We start from the raw sequence: 20,730 nt of genomic DNA, 5'->3' as shown, positions 1-20,730 counted from the left end.
CCCTGCCTGAGCCAGTCTGTCTTCATAAACTGTCATTTTCATTTGCCCGCTGTATAGTTTTTTCTTTCCTTTTCATCTTCTTTTCTTGGAAACCAATATAAACCTGGTGAAGACTTGCTGTTGGGAATAATAAATAAAGTATAGGTACACATTTCTTCTACCTTGGGGAAATGTGTTGTCAAAATATTTAGAATATTTTATCACAGGCTGGGTAAAATTCCATGAACAAATATTATTGGAATGTTGATTTTTATTCCCAGCATGTAGTTTAGCAAATAACACTCTTGTCCAACTTTTAGCAAAGATGTTGCAGCTGTGATTTCTTTTCTGTCTTTTCTTGCTTTTGTGAAAATAAATCATCCCCACTCTGTGGCAGTGAAATAGAGAGGTAACCATTTGCATCTTTGGCATTTCTTATCATTGTCAAAATAAATACTTGCACTTGTGCAAGCTAAATAAATGTGAAGTGATGTCTTCCTTTTTTTTTTTTTTTTGGAACCAGCATATATGAGCAGCAAGCTGTCAGCTGAAAAGAAAACAAACAATTAAATGAAATTTATTCTAGAAATTCTTGATCACTCTGAAAAACAGAGTTCTCCTCATCCCTGAAAATTCACCCTGCAGCTTTATGCAGGAAACTATGAAGGTTATGATAAAAGTGACCCTGAGATTCATGCTACTGAGTAGCTGAGATAGGTGGTGCCAAATGTCTTTAGCTCCCTAAAATGCTAAATGCAAAAGTAAAGCAAAAGAAACATATATATATATCTATCTATCTCTGACAGCTGCTAACCTGGGCTGCCCACTGGAGGCATATTAGAAGAATATCACTTCATAAGACCTGAAATGGTCCTCCCTAAAATTTAAATATGGTGTGAAAAACATACCTAGGGGGAGGAAAATCGGCTGCACTTGCGGACTTGAGGACACAGGTGAAACAAAGCATGTTCGAGGTTTGTGACTAACAGTGAGGACCACAGCTATGTTTTAAGTAGATCACTGGGGCTGGCCTACACAAAAATGTTAACATCTGAGTAATTAATGGAGGAAATAAGGTTGCACACTGGTCTGCATAAGCAATTGATGATATGCGATGCTGGGAGTGCCGTCACAGAGATAGGGTTTTGCAGGATTGATGAAGATCTGTTTGAGTGCTCTCCTTTTTAAATGCCTCAAGGAAAGGTTTGTTTTGCTTGTCTGCTGCCAGACACAAAAGCTGCTTAATCTTGTTTAATGTCTCTGAACATTAATTCAGTAGGGCCGTTCAAAAATAATTGATACACGTTTATGGATTTCTTCTTGTATTCATTTAGACAAATTAAGTCAAGTTCCATCATACACTGTCAAAGAAAACCTGTAGTAATGCTTTGATGTTCATGTTCACACACTACACAGCCATATATTTCACACATGCCATGCTGATCAGCAGCAGTAAAATGAGATGAGCGGGTTTTGCAACAGTACTACAGAGTCAATGTGCACGTGATTTGTGCTCTACTGGAATTCTTCAGCGCTTTTGCATTTCAGGGAATATCTCTCGGGAATCTAGGGACTATTCAGCCTATAATTTTATTTCACTTTTTTTAGTTAACACAGGGAAATGACGGCCTTTAACTAGAAACGGCTCCCCCCAGGTACGCAGGAGGAGACTTCGCCGCTAAGACGAGCAGGAGCGCGGCTCCCCCTGCTGGGCAGCACACGCGCCCCGAGCGCCCGCCTGCTCCGCTCCCAGCGCAGCCCCCACGGGCACGCTCCGGAACGCCGAAAAGCGCACGCCCTTCCCTCAGCGAGAGCCCCGCCTGCCGAGCCGGGGCCTATCCCGCTCCCCTCAGCGGGACTACAAGCCCCAGGTTGCTCCGGGCTGCCGGGGGGTGGTGCTGGCCGCGCCCACAGCCGTCGTTCCGCCCCGCGCTGCGCAGCATGGCCGGCTTTGCCGACCTGAACGTCGCGCAGGGCGCGGACAGGAAGGCCGTGCAGAGTTTGCTGGAGGCCGCGGCGCACCGTGAGTCGCTGGGCGGGGCGGCGGGATGGGGTGTTGTTGAGGCCGGGGCGGCGCGGCGGCGCTGGTTGAGGGCTGCAGCAGCAGGCTGGAGAAGCGGCGCTGGAAGGGGCTGAAGCTCCGTGCACTGGGCCTGCCCCGCCCCTCGTAGTGCACGGAGTCTGTGCCGTGCCTGAACAGCGCTGTGCGGCTCACGTTTGAACGCCTCTGGTTGCTCTTCAGCCTCTGTACGCAACTTGTTCCAGGGTTTCTGATCTCCTTCAGCACAGATCTCGTGGCTCCTTGCTCTGTCCACCACGGCGGTGTTTCCCTTTGTATCGCCCTTTGATCTCTTCAAACCGTGTCACGTCTCCCGTCATAAAGCATCTTCCAGTCTGCTGCTGAAAGGCGCAGCCTTTGTGCGGATGCGGACCCAGGAACTGGGAGCCTTTGGCTTGCCCCAGTCCCCGCCAGGCTCCCAGCTGTTCCCACGAGGTAGCTGTTCATCTCCGTGCGTACCCCAGTGCCGTGCAGGCAGGCCCTGCCCACGTCATTGTCGGTCACTGAGGAGGCACTGTCGCGGCTGGGTGGTGTTAAAAGAAATTTGTACTCTTAAGACGCATCTTTGGTGCGTTAACGTTCAGGAAAATTCACTGTGAAAGGTAGATGTGCACATCGTTATTAATTTTGAGATATTTAAATAACGAGCATGTGACAGTTTTCTGCTTGGGTCTGTTTCTGCTACTTGCTGATCAAAGCAGTCTCACAACGTGTTCACTTTTTTTTAGTGGGATATTCTGCAGTTGCTCTTAATCATGTCATCGACTTTAAAGAAAAGAAACAGGTAATTTCTGTTCAGCTTCTTTGTTGATGGTGTGTTTTCTCTCGTAAATCTGTGTCGTTCCCCCCCCCCCCCCCCATACCTTTGTTTTTAGAATACTCATTTAAATGTAAATACAAAGGCCTTCATTTATAACAGAACTCCTATTTTATAAGTCAGCATTACTGCCCTGGAGTTAATTTTTACTATGGTCTGTGCATTGTCCCTAGGAAATAGTATTGTTGGCATGGCAAAACTATTTTTGAAGTTGAAGCACAACTTCTGTGTACATTCTAAACAATCCATTATATTTCAGATAACTTTATTTTTTTCTCTTTTAAGGAAATTGCCAAGCCAGTATCTCCATCGGAGCTGTTTCCATCTTTGCCTATTGTACAGGTATGTTGATTATATTCCAGCTATGTATTGTTATGCTGAGTTGTGTTTTTTCCTTTCTGTGTTTAAACATGATTTTTTTTCATTGCCTGTTTAAAAAGAAAAAAAAAGAGAAACTTGTCCATTGCTTGATTCTTAAAACTCCCAACATTGGAAGAATGTGAACACTCATGTTGGAGGAGGCTCTGTTCTTTATTTCAGAAATGATTTTTAAAAATTGCTGAATATGAATTTTGAATAATCTTGTAGTGACTAATTGCAGTGTAATTCTGTGAATTTGAGACTGAGGTTTGGAGATTACTTCCTGGATTTGATGAACAGGATCTGGATGTAGTGAACCAACTCTTTATTTTGAATCACTGATGTATGTTAATTCAGGAAATGTTTTTGTTTGCATTCGTGGCCTCCTTGGAAAACCAGAGTGAATTAATAAACCACGCTTGTATTTTCCATATAGTGTTTCTTTTTTTTCCTTTTTTCCTCCTCTCAGTTTTTCTCCTTTCAATTAATCCATTCCTCAGAGAAACACACTAAACCCTTCTTTTTGGAGGGTAGATACAATACCCAGCAGATGAATATTAAAGAAATAGTATCATGGAAGCATAACTACAGACTTCTAGAAAGTTGTTATAGGCAAGAATTGGTGCAAGGCACAAATCTCTTTTTATAGTAGGGAGGGTAAAAGTTGCCACAAAGTTTTGCTTTGGAGCTTTTTAAGTCTTGTATTATTTTTCCTTCATAGGGGACATCTAAAAGACTTAAAGTCTTAACACGGCTGACACTTGTTGTTTCTGATCCTTCCCACTGTAATCTCCTGGTAAGTATATTAGGTGTATCTGCTTTTTTTCCTTTTTTTTTTCATTTCCTTTTGTCAGTGAAAGAATGACGCTTTGGTAATTGTGTAGGGAAAGATTTCATGGATTTTATAGGATACTCAATACTGATTTCTCAGACCAGATCTTTAGAATCTGAAGTGTCATGAAAGGATGCAGATTTCTGAAACTGCATGTGATTGTGTTGGTCACTTGTTAGTATGGGCTAGCAGCTCTGTTCCTTAATTCTTTTCTTTGATTTCTGGACTTTCGTGTATACACTAGAATACCAGGAGCAAGCTCTGTGTCTGTTTGTGGGGCTATCTGATTGAGACAAAAAGTGTGTGTAAGTGGATGGGATAAGCCTCAAAATGACTTCAGAGAATTGCTCACAGTAGAGACCTACTATCTTACGAGATTATTGGCTTTGTTTTAGTGCTTGAAAATGGTGAGGGGATTTTTCTCATTATTATTTTGGTTATAATAATTGTGCATGTGTTTGTCACCTGCCAGAAGTCAAGGTAGTAATCGTTTCTTCCTTTTGTAGAGATCTACATCTACAAACATAAGATTGTATGACATCATAGCTGTATTTCCGAAGACGGAGAAATTGTTCCATGTAAGTAACCCTATCTGTAAGTTGTTATAGAACTGGCACTAGCAGTCAGTGCCTTGTACTAGTTTGAGTGCATGCTTTGTTTTGATTTTGTTTTCCATTTTGTGTTACCATGTCATGGAGCTAATTAAACAATGTAGGCTCCCTGATCAGTGGTCAGATTGAAATACTGGGAGAAATCCTAGGAGGGTAAAGGGCCTTGGTGTGAGTAGTTAGTCTGAAACATCCACCTGGTCAGTGGAGTTGTATTTTCTTGCTCTGCGATTTCATTTACTTTGTACTTTTGCATTTGTTGGGTTTTTTTGGTGTTTTCTTTTTTTGCATGCATTTGCCTTATTAGGAATGCAAATATTTTGAACCTGTGTTTGACTGAAAGAGACCTTTCATCAGAGACTAATGAGAGCTGACATTTAAACACAGTCATGTGCAGTAATTTTTTAGCTGTCAATAATAACATCAAGCATCATATTGTCTTATTTTATCCATCTTCAATAGACCCTTCCTGCCAGAACAGTTACTAGTTTTAAAACATTGTGTAAAGCGGAATGATCTGAGCTCAGCTTGTGGGGTACTAGGTGTTTTTTCTCTGTCTCTCTCATTTTTTTAGTGTAACAGTTCTCAAAATATTTGGGAATAGCCAGTGCAAGTGATCTGATTGACTTGCTTTCAGATGCTCAGCTCAACTTCTTGTCAAAATATTTTCCTTGCAAAAGAAAAAAAGCAACAAAAACAAGACAGTGACACACCTGACCTGTTGCAAGCTCCTAAATCGTATCATTAAGGGTGAATTGGAAGAGTTGGTACAGGTGATCTACCTGTATTGCCCTTGGCAGGCAGCAAGCAGATGTGCAATTTGAAGATGGCACTGGGACGCCCAACTGCGAATGTGAATCTCTTTGGAGGAATGCTGGTATTTACTTTCAAAGAGAGGTTGTCAAGAAGCTGAGTCTGTTTTTCAGTTAGGTTAAAGCTACTTTCTGGTACTGCTGAGTACCTATTTTTGAAACATTAAAGCTGTATTTTTCTGATTTTATTTTTATAATTATTTCCTCTCCTTTTTGAAAACTTGTGAAATATAAGGCAAAAGGCTATAAGGTTATAGAAGAAGGTGAACTTTCAAGAAGCAGAAGATCTCAAGCATTAATTGTAACAGTGAAAATTTATTGAAACTCATTTCCAACTGATTTTTTTTCCCTTGCAAGACTCTGGACTCCTGAGGGTGTGCAAGAGTCAAAAGACTTCTAAAAGACTTTTCACTAATCTCCATTGTTTTCTTTTGAGCTCTGTCAACAGCATGAAATCATAGTGATTTATTCCAGATGCATCCCTGAGGGAATCCTGAGGGAATTGGCTGAGGTAGTCGCCAAGCCACTCTCAAAGATATTTGAAAAGTTGTGGTGGTCAGGCAAAGTCCCAGGTGACAGGAAAAAGGCAGTGTCACACCCACTTTTAAGAAGGGTAGAAAGGATGACCCAGGGAACTACCAACCTGTCAGCCTCACCTCTGTGCCAGGAAGGTCATGGGGCAGATCCTTCTAGAAGCTATGCTAAGGCACACAGAAGAGAGGGAGGTGATATGGGATAACCAGCGTGGCTTCACCAAGGGCAGGTCCTGCCTGATCAACCTTGTTGCTTTTTATGATGATATAACTGCGTCAGTGAACAAGGGAAGAACCACTGCTGTCTGGACTTCAGTAAGGCCTAGATGCCATGTAGAGAGACCTAGACAGGCTCAAGCAGTGGGCCCAGGTGAACCTCATGAGGTTCAGCAGATCCAAATGCAAAGTCTTGCACCTGGGTCTTGGCAAACTCCATTATCAGAACAAGCTAAGGATGTAAGGATGGAGCATGGCCCTGCTGAAAAGGACCTGGGGGTGCTGGTGGATGGCAAGCTGGATGTAAGCCAGCAACATACCCTCACAGCCCAGAAAGCCAACTGTATCCTGGGCTGCATCTAAAGAATGGTGGCCAGCAGGGCGAGGGAGGTGATCCTGCCCCTCTGCTCTGTGCTGGTGAGACCTCACCTGGGGTACACTATCCAGATGTGGAATCCTCAGTACAGGAAGCGTGTGGAGCTGTTGGAGTACATCCAGAGGAGGGCCACAGAAACGGACCGGGAGATGGGACGCTTCCCCTGTGAGGACAGGCTGAGAGAGCTGGGGCTGTTCTGCCTGGAAAAGTGAAGGCTCAGGAGGAGAAATTCAAGGTCAGGCTGGACAGAGCTCTGAGTAGTGTGGCTGAGCTGCAGGTGTCCTTGTTCATTGAAGGGGAGTTGGACTAGATGACTTCTTAGGGTCTCTTCCAACCCAAACAATTCTATGATTGTTCATACCTAATGACTTGGATGAGGGAGAGTGGCAAAGAAGGGCAGGGAGAAGCTTCTTACTGATCTCACTTCTCAAGTGAACTTACTCAATTTATCATGTGTTCAAACAAGAGCCTGAAGCCAGTTAAAGGTAGACAGCGGTAGCATGCTGTAAGGCTTTGGAGGAAGGGCAGGGGCTTGTCATGTAAACGTGGTTGTCTTTTGTTTTCAGACATCCCTGAGTTCTGCTGGTGCAGTTGGACATCCAGCTGCAACAACTTTGAAGTTGACATAATGCCTGCCCTCAGCCATGCGTTTCTGCAGGTCCCTGTCTGCTCCACTGGTGCAGCTGCTTGCTTAGCTCTATGCCCGTTTGGTTGGAAGAACACACCTTCAATTGCAAAATAACCACAGATTTTGCCGAGTTATTTTGCAGGCAGATATGCTTTGCTGCTCAGAGCCTCTGCTAGCACAAAGAGGATGGCTGTGCTCTGAGCAGGCCCAGCGCAGGTAACAAATCTTCAAGCTGACACTCACAGGTGGCAGATAGCATGGTAGGAAGAAAGTAAGATTGTAATGAGACCATCTTTATTTCTATCATGCTCGCAGTTCTCTTGAGCTGGGGAGGAAACCCAGACTTGTTTCTTTCAAACTGCATGAGGTGAAGGACCTCTTCCTTACGTGTTCACATACAGAGCAGATTTGTATGTTTGTCTTTTATTTAAAGATTCAAGTTTCCTAAGCGTGTGTGGAGAGGTTTGTAGAGGTATCAACAGGGAACACCTAGCACATGGAGTCTCAGTATGTGTGTCTGGCTCTTAATGACTTGAATCTTTCACTCTTAAGGATAAAGCCTCCTAGGATGAGTCTTGCACCACAAATTATATTTTAAAACTGGCTTTTGGTAGTTCTGCAGTGCCTGAAGAGCATCATCTTTCATACCAACAGTCTGGTACTTAATTTGTTCTCCACAGAACAGGATTTTTATGTGTTTATAAAAGACATATGAGACCATTGTAGATCGGCTTTAATTTTAGCACAGCCTAAAAATAGTCAGTTCCTTCTTCTCGCAAGCAAGGGAAGTTTTGCTGTTACTGAGACAGGGAGTGATGTGTGCTGAAAAATGTGCTCAAATTCTACAAATAATTTGTATCCCTGAGGGTACAAGGAAGTTGTGTTTGCCAAGATAATTGTAGGACGTGCTCTTTATTTAAGGTTCCCAAGGACAATTGTTTTGGGCTGCAACTAGGATGCCTACTCTGTGCTGCTATTGAGGTCTGGCCTGTTGCTTTTTAGAATATTTTCTTTCTAAGATTTGTTTTATTCGTATTCTGCCTACTGTTTGTAGGGAATTAGTAATTCACCAGTATGTACAAGATCTTGCTTATGTAAGTCTGAGGACGTACTGCAAAGCCAAATGTCAGTGTTTATTTGTAAAATGTTTGCCAAAGCAAACCTGTCTGTGTTCAGGTCATCCTAGCACCGGTGTTTTTCCCTGGTTGTCTGCAGTTTCCCAGCAGATGGGGCTCTTGCCTGCAGTGTGGCCAGGCAGGTGCTGGCCTGTCCAACTGCTGCCTGGTGTTTTCTGGATGAAGTTTTTGTACTTCGGATCCTTTTAGGAGGCTGGGGAACCTTAACCTGCCTGCGTGTGTGAATTGTCCAGGAGCCAAAGCTGAGCTGAATGTGGGGTGTTTAGAGAAATCTCCCCTGCAACTTTCCGTGAAGGTCAGGAATTCCTCCTTGTGTGAAATTACAACTCTTGATTATTATTTTCTTTTTCCTCAGTGGTGTTTTCTGAGTTCTTCTTGTCCCTGGAATCCTGTAGATATCCTGGCATTTGGGTCACTTCCTTTCCCATTCCACATAATTTGCAAAATCGAAAAGTGTTTTCCAGTGTTTCTGGAACTGATTAGGAGGGCTTGTTTTCTCATTGCACAGGGCAGCTTGCCTGCTTCTAGTGTGTATTCTCACTCTCCATTTTTCTTGGTTTTCTCTCTTCCTGAATTTTCTATGGCCTCACTGACGTGTTTTCTAGGACCTGATCCAGAGCTATTTACTTTGAGCAAGTTCCTGTAAATCACCTTTGTCTAGGTGGTAGTTTGTATCCCACATAAGGATGGGATTAAAACTGGCTACAGTAGGGCTAAACTTGCGTTTCAGTTTTCCATTTGTAGTAGATTCAACCTGTATTCTGCTTAACAGAGATAGTAAAGGTAGGGCATGAAGATAAAGTTCAGCTTGAAGGAAGTTCTGCCAACAACTAAGATAAGAGACATCCCTAAAGCTGGGCCTCTGCTCTCATCTCTGCAAATTTCATGTGAACAGACCTTTAAAAGATGAGTTTGCAGAGCCCTGTGCTACAGCGGAGTGTCACCACCCTGCAGCCCAACCCTGGGACTGCAGCCCCACTGCTTTCATGCTGCTGCAAGGAGGGAGGAAGGGCTGGCGCCTGGCCCAGGTGTATTTGAAGCAGTGGCTGGCAGGTTTCTGAGTGCGGGGAGTTCCTCTACACATTGAAAATTCCTTTTGAGCACGTTCAACATACTTTATCTTCTTTGTTACAACACTGGTTACAGGCGTTAATCTGGTCCTGTGTAATCATCTTTACGGGGCAGACATATATAATTCCTACAAGTCTAGTGTGCCTGAGATTATATGTAAATCAAGGGCTCCCTTTTATGTCCATTTAACTTTCTCTGTGTGTCAGTGTGGAGATTCTCCACCCTTTGTTCATTCCTTCTCTATTAATACAGGATATGAATTGAGGTGCAAGTTATAAGCCAAGTGTTTAAACCATGAGCTCAGGTGCCATCTTGAGACTTCTCCAGCGGCTTGGTTTTCAGAAATGGTTATCTGTCTTATCCGGCCAGGATACTGAGGCGCCATGGCATGGACCCAGTACTGGGCACATGGCATCACTCATCACTTCTAAAATTCTTCTCCTGTTTCAGTCTTTCCTTGGTTGCTGCCGGTAAAAATACTTAAACAGCTGCAACACTGGAATTAGAGAATGATGGGATTAGAGAATGATGGGTCCTTTATTAGCTGTGAGCTCTTTTGCCAAAAACCAGCACTGCTTCTGCATGTCCCGTGTCAGATAAGAATAAAGCAGTAAGTCCTGCCTTTTAGTTGGTCATTATTTTATTGGAAAAGAGGTTCTGTAAGTGAGAAAAGGCTTGGGATTTTTAGCCCTGAAAGCTCTAGCTATGCACTCTTAGCACTGCTGTTTTATTGGCACACCTGCAAGGTGCTGTACTTCATTTTAAAATTGAACTGCCTCTGGAGAGGCGTTTGTTGCATTAAGAAGTGAAGAAGAGTACAGGTGCGCTTGAAATTGATTACATGGTTGTTTTGTGTTTCTTTTGGCACATCTGATAATCTGTTCCTGTTTCTTTGCTCTAGATTGCTTGCACAACTCTTGATGTGGACCTGGTATGTATAAATGTAACAGAGAAGCTTCCGTTCTACTTCCGAAGGCCTCCTGTAAATATGGTAAATTGACACCTATATTGTTTTCTTTCTATTAGATGTCATTCTGAGTTGAATTCCCTGCAGTTTCTTTCTCACCATTCCCATTCAAGTGGTTCTTTTTATTTTCTTGCATAATGTATTGTTTTAGATGTCCTTCACTTCAAGGCCTCCACTGCAGCATTTAATACGCAGTGATGTGTGTTCATTCTTTTTCCTTTCCGTCCTCCACTTATGAAGACAGAAATGGTGTTTCCAAAGAGTGGAAACAAAACCTTACGACTACTGCTATGCTAACCAGTGAGATGTGGTGTGATTGCTGACAGAGCTGCCTCCTAAACCAGAAGGGGTACAACTGTGTCAGATAAATAGTCCTGTAATTTAGAAAATGAGAGAATGTGAATGACAGTGTTAATTCGGGAGAAGGATGTTGTGTCAGATATTTGGGGGATGATGTATTGAATCCATACTCAGTCAAAGGAATCCCTTGGGAAATGAACCAAATATGGGATTGCTGAATATCTGCTGTGGGACTCAAGCTAACTATCTGCACGTATTGAGTATTTTGTTAATATAATTCTGCCTACTGTAGGTGGTTTGGCAGAAAACTTAATCTGAACATGCGGTTATGTGAACTAGTATTCTCCTTTAAGTTTATGTCAAGGTTTGTTCCGCATCAACGTTCTTGGCTACTGTAGTCCTTAGTGCTTTAGGATTTAAAGCTGGAACTGCCTAGAAATCCTGTTTCTGTCTTTTAGAGAAAGCTCGACTTACAATAAACTAGAATTAATCCTGAAACTGAACAAAAGTAGCAAGTTGGAATTTACCCCAGACTTAAAATTCAGTATTCCATTTGGAACAAAAATGTTGTATAAAATGTTTGAAAGCACCCTAGCTGCCTGAAACTCTAGAAGCTGACCCAGGTGAGGAGATACTGTCCTCACAAGCTGTTTCTCATCTTCCACGCTCCCAGCTTCAAGGCAGTCTTTCAGGCTGGTTCTGTGCATCCTCGGGCAGTGAGGTTTGGTTGTTTTGATGCCATAAAGGCAGGCTTGCTCGCAGCTGGAGGAGCAGGGATGAGGTTAAAAGTATCCTTACCTTGAAATTGGTATATTGCCATTACCTGTTTTGGTTTTGATAAATACAGGTTTTTCTTCTTGTTTGTAGATGCTGAATTAGCTTTGTGTAAAATATTTGATATGTACATAGCTTCTACTCAGCTTCCATGCAGCCATTACAGCTGGATTAATTCCATCTGTATTCAATTACTGGAATCTCTTACTGTATTAGCATTGTAGCATTTCATATTATGAGTGAAAGCATGAAGTAGCATTTCGTGTGAATTTATTATAGGCCTAGGATTTAGGAGCTCCTAGCTTTGAATTGTCTTTACCACTAACTCACTGTTTATCCTGTAGGAAGTTGTTCGACCTTTCTCTTTATGTTTGAGAAAACAAGAATACAAGGGCTTTGGTGGGATACTTTCACAGGCAGCAAAGGATGTTAAAGCAACTGAAAATACACTAAGTACTGCTATTTGGAAACTTTGCTGTGACCTGCTGTTCTTTAAAATGGTCACAAATAGCACAGTGTGCTGTGAGAGAGAGGAGACAGGACCCCACTGCTACATTTGTGCAAGGACAAATTCCTCATCTGCAAGATGTGGTTGCTGTGAGAAGCAGTATTATTCCTTATCGGCTGCAGTGGAACAAGAAGAGGAGAGTCCTGGAAGTTTCCAGACAAGTTTCAGATCAGCAGTAGTTACTTACCTCATCCTCTCTGTGACAGTGGGAAGCCAATTACAACTATTAAGTACATGTTATTTCTTTGTTCGTTAAACCTCATCTTTCTATCCTTCCAAGACACATAATTGGTGTACAGTGAATTTTTTCCCCTGCATTTCATACAATGCTGTGTTCCTGCTGGAACGGTTTCTCCTTTTTTTTTCCATAACACAGTTAAACTGCAGATAATTGCATCAATAATAGACAGTGGTTGTTAGATTGTTTTTCTTTTCTCCTTTTGATTTTTGATCACTTTCTTTCATGTGAAGGCAATAGATCGAGGCATTTACTTTGAACTTCTTTACACGCCTGCCATCAAAGACTCCACAATGAGAAGGTACACAATTTCAAATGCGATCAGCCTGATGCAGATCTGCAAAGGAAAGGTAAGCTCTCAAAGTGAAAGCAAGCTAATTATTTTGGTTCAAATTCTTCTGGAGCTGTACAGACTGAGCCATTTTAAATGAGTGTTGATGATAGGGTTTCTGAAGCTGTGACTGAATCTTTGCCTGCTAACACAGGGACACAATTATTCTGGCTCCAGATACTTTGAGCCATGCACCATTGCATGCTTTCTTCTGAAGTTGTCAAACTGCTTGGTTCTTTTTTCGGAACAACTTATCTGTTATTTTGGTATGCAATACTCAGAACAAAAGGGAAAAAGTTTGCACTAGAACTGAAATCCATGCATCTCTTTAAAATCCCCCCACTTCAAAGTTCTGATTCACCAAAAGCACTTTTTAGAAAACATATCTTGAACGTGGGGAAAAAATAAGGTAGAAATCCTGTTTGTTTAACTGTTAGGAAATCCCCAGTGTAGAGAACAGACCCAACAGCTTGCTGGCTGTAAGCCAGGGCTTTGCTGAAATCAGATCAACTGCATTCTTCCCTGCTACTGAAACCAAAGGAAGAAGTAATCCTTGCAGCTGAGATGCCGGTACTCCATTGCTTTCATACCTCACCTCCTCTCAGGCCACCAGGCTAAGCTCCCTGCTATGTGGGTCCTCTTAGGCTGCATGCCTTTAACAGGGAAGCATATCATAATACGTATCAGAGTTAAAAGATGTTGTAGCTCCCATCGTTACTGCAAAGGGCTTTTGCTGCACTTAGCTAGTCTAGAGAAGCTAAGACTGGCTTTACCCTGCAGATGCGGTCTGAAGTAGGATATAGAGCTTGGGAGGCCAATTAAAAGCAGATCCGTCATTATTCCAGTTCCCCCTAGAAATGATGACCTGTCTTATAGGACAGTGGTCCCTAAATAGACGAGTTCCCTTGGTGCTACGGAAAAAAGTGAATACTTAACATGGCTTTTCCTGAGAAGCCCAGCTCTGGGGGTTAATCACACAGATTACTGACTGAGACGTAAGGTGCACACACGCAGAAACATGTGGGACTCCTTTTTGCCAGTTCTCCTCTTTCCTCTGTGCAGCTGAAGATACACTTATCACTCAGTTGTTGATTTGTATAGCATGAATTGAGTAAGCATCACAAACAGTGCAAGTAAGACACTTGGTCTGTGCACAAGAGCCTTTTCTTTCTGCATGTGTCTACCTAATACATCATTGGTGCCTGGGAGGTAAATTGGCTGAAACTGGACACCATGATTTGTTGCAAGCCATTGGAAGACTTAGGAATGGATTACTAGTTTGTCATTGTTTCTTGTCTATATTTTTTGCCTCTGGGCTCGTTACCTGGTGGGCCTGCAGAGATGGTGGTTAGTGCTTTCTGGCAGTTTCTATGTCAGTTATGTAAAAGCCCTTTTTTGCCGAGATGTGGTGAGGCTGTTCCATGGGCTGCTCACGTTGGCACTTGGCACACACTACACTTTTGTAGCCTACAGTTGCTGAACTTTTAGCTGCTTTTGGATCCTTTTGTTTTTCCTCTGTTATGGTAGCACAGAGAAACTTACAGAGGCTTACTGACCAAGGAGCTGACCTTGAGCAGAGTTCCTAAAATACGATAAAATGTGCAGGGAACTGGGGAGGGATTTGCTTGCATTGTCAGACAGAAGGTGTATCTAGCCACAGTCTTCACCTTCTGTGTTTTGGTGATGGTTTTATTTACTGCCCCCAGAGCAGCGTGCTGAACAGCTGCTTTCTCTTTTACCTGAGGAGATAATGTTTTGACTTTGAGTTCTTCCCTGTATCGCTTGCCTTGGATTTGCCTTTGCCTGCTTTTCCTCTATTTGCTAGGTGTATTTTTCTTGTCTGCTCTTGTCTCCTCCCTTCTTACCCTTCCTCTAACTGGAAGTCGGTTAGCTTTGAATCAGCCAGAGCATGTCTTCAATACACAGCAGTGAACTGCAGTCCTGCAGGGATGAGTTCAAGATGGCACAGCTGCTCTGGGAGCCTTTCTGAGTCAGGAAGACAGGAATTGGTTTTTACAGCTCAGAGCAGCAGACTTATATTTTCCTAGTGAACTCTCACAGTCAGCACCAATGAAGCTCAAAAGCACCCTTGAGGTCTGTAGTACAGTCACTTTAAAGGTGAACTACACGGAAAGAAACGTCCTAGGCTCTGTGCTGTTAAGTCACTTTGATGTATGAATTGCTTCTGCTTCTGGCTTTCCTTATGCTCATGCAGAGTTCTCAGCCCTGTCTTTTCCTTCTCAATACATGAGGAAACCTTGGGCACAGTGTGAGCAGTGCAGTCATTTCCATACAAATAGCTCTTTCATGGTTTGAGTTCTAGCTGTGCACAGAGTATTTTCTTTCAACATCTGCCCTGCTCTTTGTGCTGGGGGGGGCAGTAGGACAAGCAAAGCAGTGCTTTGGAAGGGAGCATAAGCCCCACCGTGTAACTGGAGGTGGTGTGTTGGTGGTACTGACGTCAGAGAGGGAAAGTCTTTCGCTGCCTCAGTACCAATTTCATTCTCGCCCACTCAAGCAGGAATTCCCAAAGCCTTTATTTGATATATATATATATATATATGTATTTAAAAAGTGCGTGGAATCTTTTTCTGCTGCAATTTCCACCTGCACTAAACAATCTTCCCTTGAGTGAGCATCCTTGGAGGTTTAGTATTAGAAGATCGCTGGCAACTGAGCTGTGCTATCTGCCAGCCCCTGAACAGTCATGTACCTGTTCTGTAGAAAACCTTTGGGAGGGAAGGGAGGAGGATGTCTTCTGCCTGCTGCTTTTCATGGGAGTGCTGGTTTGAGGAAACTCAGCGTATGGTGTGAGTTGACTGCCTTTACCTGGCTGCAGACTGGTTTTCTCTATCAGCATGAGTTTAATTAAGACCAACATGGATGGGTTGGGTTTTACTACAACGCAAAGAGAAAGTTGAAAATTTGGGAGAGTCAGACTGTCTAAAGCCATGGTCTGTAAGCTGCATCTGTGGGATCCTGGGCTTCTCTTACAAGTTCATTTGTGTTACAGCTCAGGATGAGTTGTGTCATTTGTGCATGGCTATCTGTGCCTTCCTCAGCATAATGGTCGGCATATGCCCTGTGCCTGACTGCTCTTGCATGGCTTCCTGTCCCTTTCAGCTGCTGTAACCAAAGGCAGTAGTGCTTAACACAGTATGCACAACTCTGCATTTCTTCTTTTCCCTTCAAGTCCTTTTAAAGTCCACTATAAGAGATACAGGTTTGTGTGTGCTTGTTTAATAGCATCACTAAGCAGTATTTATACGTAGCCCTCTAAAAGGTGCAGTGCTTATTCAGCTCAGACCTCTCTGAGCTGAGGTTTATAGCTACAAGGGAGGACTTGTCCCTGTGGCCCTCTCTCTGTAGAGGTTGGGGAGATAGCTTGGGCTTATTCATTTCCTCAAACTAATGTCTATACCTGGCTAGAGTTCTCTTCATCTGGGAGCTCCGGACACTCACAGTTAATTGGGCTGTCAGCCTGAGCTTAGCTAATGCTCATGAAGTCTTTGCTGCTTGCAAGTTTTCCATTTCTTGATACTGTCTGACAGATGAATGTTTGCTCTTTTGTTCTCTTGTGTTTTGCAGAACATCATTATATCTAGTGCAGCTGAAAGAGTAAGTCCTGGATTTTTGTTCATGTGAAAACAGCTTGAGCATTTATTTGTAGTCCAAAATACTTAAAATTACCATTTTTACATGTTAACATATAATTAAAGTTGTAAGATTGCCATGTTGTATGTTTTTAATCAATTGTTTTACTAAAGGATTGTGTGGGTTTTTTTTAATCTGTTTTGCGTTGTTTTTGTTGCTATGGTATTTTCTGTGACAGTTTTCTCACAGAGAGGGACTCTGTTTTGCAAAATAATGGTATTTTCCTGATTGTTGTAGCAATCTGCTGAAGATGTACTATTATGTAGTATTTAATCCTGCCTTCCTGAATGGCTGCTTCTCCAAATACCTCTGTCCTGTGTGCTCACATTCTGCTAGTTTCCAACCTTCTTTGTTTTGTTCTAGCCTCTAGAACTACGGGGTCCTTATGATGTGGCTAATCTGTATCCTTTTTCCAAGCCAAAGATGGCAATTAATAGTAACATGTGAAAGTTAATTGGTTTTGAAATTTTCCATCCATTGCGCTCCTTGAACTTCACCCAGTGATGCTTGTTGGTGACTAATTCAGTGAATCAGAGTGCTGCGTGGGTGTGGAAGGAGCAACACAGATCTTGGTCATGGAGTGACATGAGCTGTTGCTGTAAATAGTAATGGCTGAGTACGGTTACAGATGTGTTCTGTGTTGTGATATGTATTGATATTTGTATTGAGTGTAAGTGGAAAAAGGAGTAAAAAAAACATAATCGTGGATCTTTGAGTAAAAAAAAAAAGTCAGCGAGCACTGTGAACCAAACCAGAAATTACTTATGATCTCAAAGGCACCCAATCTTTGATAGAAGAAGCCATAAAATCATGTTTATATTTAGGAAAAAAATGTTCCTATCTTAGTACTAGTTACTTCTGTTCTCAATTTTTCAGTTCTTAGTTCCGTATGTACTATCAAATAAGGGATCGTGTTCTCAGTAGAGAACATCTTTTCTCCTTTTCTTTGAGGAATTCAGATGTGTTTTTCCTCCTCCCTGCCCCCAGGTGTGTGTCTGGACCATCCCTCAAAGGGAAAGTGTGTGCTCTGAATCGTGAGAACCGTGTGGGAGGTGTGCAGACTGGAAGGATTTTACGTGTAACATTTCCTTCCCTCTTAAAAAGAGCAGTGAGGCTCAACTCAAATTAACATACCTAATTTGGTGTCATCCCTATTCAAGGTGGCTGGGAATTTCTCAACATAATGCTTTTGTATCAGACACTGCCCTTTCCCACAAAGCTAAATTTTTCAAGGGGGTATCTTTTTATTTGATTATACGTTCTAAATAAAAAAAGTTCCTATGTTGATGACAGACCTTTGTTTTCAAATGACAGCTCTTTGTCTGGAAAAAAGCAGCGTTGACAGGAGCCTTCCAGGAGGGCTCCTGGGGAACTGCAGCCGGGAGAATTGGGTGCCTCAGGTCTCTGCCTCTGGGTAACCGTATGCAAAATGTCACTCTGAGTTACAGCGTTGCTAATTCCCAGTTATTTGTAGAGTAAGCAAATCTGTCATACAGACTTCCCTGTTCTTTTTATTCCTTCCTGTGCATTTTGATCCTGAATGAAGGTGACAGAGGCTTGCTGTTTGGCCTGTCAGAAGGTGAAGCCAAGGCAGCCGTGTCCACCAACTGCAGAGCCACCATACTTCATGGAGGTAAGTGAAAAGCATGTGCAAACTTAAGCAATTCTTGCATTTGTGAAGATAAGTTCATGTCAGTGCATCTTTTCCAAAAGATCTGAGACCATAGAGAGCAAGTCAGCTTGGGGTTTTTCCTCCCTAGTTCAGTGCATGAAAAGGAACTTCTGCAGCAAGGGATGGTTGCTGTGTTAGCAAATCACTGGCTGAACTGGTGGTGCTGTCTGTACTGGAATACTCACTAAACCACATTAAAAAAACTCATAAATTGTTTTGCCATAACACAGATCTGCCTGTTCTACTGTGTTTTGGAAATAACCATTTGTTTCAGAAAGAGTCGAATGTGGAAACTATGTCACTGACTTCAAAACACATTCATCCAGACTTTCTTGCGTTTACCTTCTTGCAGCATGACTGCAAAAGCAGTCATTACTGTGTTTCTCTGATACTTCATTATGTAGTCTACTTTTGACTAGCTCACTTTTTGGTGTGGACCATTTCAAACTCGATGCAAAATCTGAAGTCCCATGTGCTTGATGCTTAAGAGGAGATGTTTCATATGGTGTACCGTGACTAGAAGTTTTGGTGAAACAAAACTTGCTTTCTTATCCTCAGCGGAGGAAGTTTGCAGTGGCTTTATTCTTTTATACTTGTTCATTTTAATATTAAAGAAAGTAGAAATTGAGCTTTATGCCCCCTGCAGAAATTACAATGTTGTATTATGTGTCCTGATGTCAGTCTGTGTTCTAGCAATCAATTTAGAGCCTCACTTTGCTCTGTGGCCCTATTTTCACCTTCTCTAACCTCCCTTTCATATGCTTATATGCTGGTTCTTGGTGTTCCTAGATTTTTGTTGTGTATTCTAATGGCAATTTAATTTTGTCACTGAGTAGTCGTATCTAGCTGTTAATTTCTGCTTCTTCCAGGATTTGTTGGATAGGTAGGTTCTAGTTGTCTTAACATCAGTTGCTCTAAGCTGCAAACACACAGCAGAATTTGGTTTGCATCCGTTGTTTCAGTAGAAGTGCAGTTTGAATGTGCTGTAATTTGCAGCAAGTAGCTTTGATCTCTTCAAGAGTGTACTTCTATGAGCAGGGTCATCCGGCCTGCTACGCTACTCATCTACATAGTGATAGTGCATTGGAAGAATTTCTGTCAAGTTTATGTGGAATTTCAAGACCTTCATTTTTCTTATCAGTGAAGTTAAAAAACAGATGTAATTTTCCTGTGCCCCAAAGAATAGTAGACCAGAGTAAGTCAATATATTTTGGCAAGATTCTTACAAATCCACTTTGCTAGCAAGGGTATTTGTTAGTAGCCTTGTCTACCTCAAATCTTCCGTGTTTTCAGAGGAGCCTCCCACTAGTGGTTCTGAAATTGGACTGGTTTTACTAGGTGTTTGGCAAATGTATGAGGAGTTTGATAATATCACAAGTAGCATGGTATGGTAATGCTGAGAGTTCTGTAAATAAAATACGGTTGAATGCCATGAAGCCACTTACTTGGTATGTATATGTGAGCCTCTGCCAATATAGCTGTGCCAGTGTAGTCTTTTTAAGAACCCTGGAGTATGTGAATGTTTATTTTAAGAGCATTGTTTTGCTCAGAAATACAGAAATGCTTTTTCACATGTGTTCAAGAATGTGTCTTTCTGTGGATATGGAACTAATGAAGCCTGCTTTCCTATGGTTTCAAGTGTGTGCCCCCGCCCCGATTCCCTCAGCAGACCTCAGTTTTCCCTTATTCTTGTTGTAATTCTGCACCCACCCTCATATTTCCCACTTCGGTTTCCTGAGTGTGCCCCACGTCCTGCCCATGCAGGTTGCTTTCCTGCTGTGTATGCTGAGTGGATGGCTGTAAAACATGCTGAATTGCGTGTTTGGGCTTGGATGCCTGCAGTGGGCATGCATTAAGTGCATTAGTGTCATTTTATTTGAGGTAATTCAGCTGTTGTTTGTATATTCCAGAAACTCGGAAGAGTGCCTGTGGGGTAGTATACACAGTGAAGAAGCTTCGCAAGGTTGAGGAGGAAGAAACAGTGCCAGCCTGCAAAAAGGCTAAGACTCAAGCTTGAGCCAGTTGTCAGCTGGAACCTCCATCCAGTCTTTACCCAGTGCTGTCTTCCTCCACCCTCCAGCCAGCTCAGTTACTAACTGATTTATTTAGCCTGAAGAAGAATTATTCTTCTGGTTTTCAAGTGAGGAATTCTGTGGGAATGGAAATGCTGACTGGTATTTTACCACATTTGGAAGGTCATCCTATTGCTGGGCTTCTGGCCAAGGGCGGGAGAGCATCACTCCGCTTTGTCCTAGGGCTTCTGGTATTGGTGTGAACTCGCACAATAGAAGGTATCCCTAAGTTGGAAACATTGTGTTGTGTGCACTCTTTTTTTTATTAAAAATTTTTTCAAGAACGCGTGCCTGTTAAGTCTCATTCTTATAGTACCTCAAGTTTTAAAATGTCTCTATACTAAACCTTATAACCACAAGTCAGTAAAGTTTATTTAAGGGCCTGAGAAAATAGTTGTGCAGTAAAAACATATCTGCTTTCTATTCTGTTTTGTGATCAATAACTATAAAGATCCCAGCATCTGTTGCTTGCTAGGAGAAATCTTGAGTTTGTATCACAGTAACACTACCTCAACCTGCCAGACACACACTGCAAATGTTATCCCTGTCCTTGAAATCAAACCATCCCAACTTAAAACCAAACAGTAACATGAGAGGTTTGCCAGAGATGGGAAGGAAGAGCCTAAGGTTATACTGAATGTGTGCTCAGCATGGTGTGCAGTTGCAGCGTAACAGCTGTCTCACCTAGGCCTGAGTGGTCTCCATGTCACACAACTTTTACTGTATCTTGTCATTTTTTTTAATGTCCGGGTTGTTTTGCTGCCTCCTGACTTTCCAGTTTTTCTTC

The 20,730-nt window shown here is 42.4% G+C and overlaps 1 protein-coding gene across 3 annotated transcripts; it reads left to right on the top strand.

Annotated features, from left to right (window-relative positions):
• On the top strand, nucleotides 1,831–20,227 carry RPP30 (ribonuclease P/MRP subunit p30). Of its 3 annotated transcripts, XR_002439450.1 has the most exons (12): nucleotides 1,831–2,002; nucleotides 2,767–2,822; nucleotides 3,141–3,197; nucleotides 3,937–4,011; nucleotides 4,554–4,625; nucleotides 10,329–10,418; nucleotides 12,448–12,564; nucleotides 16,134–16,163; nucleotides 16,563–16,600; nucleotides 17,493–17,599; nucleotides 17,746–17,832; nucleotides 19,782–19,850. XR_002439450.1 is itself a non-coding variant. In XM_021399329.1 (11 exons), exons 1-11 carry the CDS (start codon nucleotides 1,921–1,923, stop codon nucleotides 19,886–19,888), a joined length of 804 nt encoding a protein of 267 aa, XP_021255004.1. In that variant the 5' UTR covers nucleotides 1,841–1,920; the 3' UTR covers nucleotides 19,889–20,227. The 3 variants fall into 3 exon arrangements, 1 of the variants encoding a protein (XP_021255004.1); XR_002439449.1 differs by having other exon boundaries at nucleotides 17,493–17,832; XM_021399329.1 differs by lacking the exon at nucleotides 17,493–17,599 and having other exon boundaries at nucleotides 1,841–2,002; nucleotides 17,753–17,832; nucleotides 19,782–20,227.

This window comes from Numida meleagris, chromosome 5 (assembly GCF_002078875.1).
Source record: "Numida meleagris isolate 19003 breed g44 Domestic line chromosome 5, NumMel1.0, whole genome shotgun sequence".
Lineage (NCBI taxonomy): Eukaryota > Metazoa > Chordata > Aves > Galliformes > Numididae > Numida > Numida meleagris.
The sequence above is the reverse complement of the archived record's forward strand: the minus strand, read 5'-3'. Positions and strand labels throughout refer to the sequence as shown.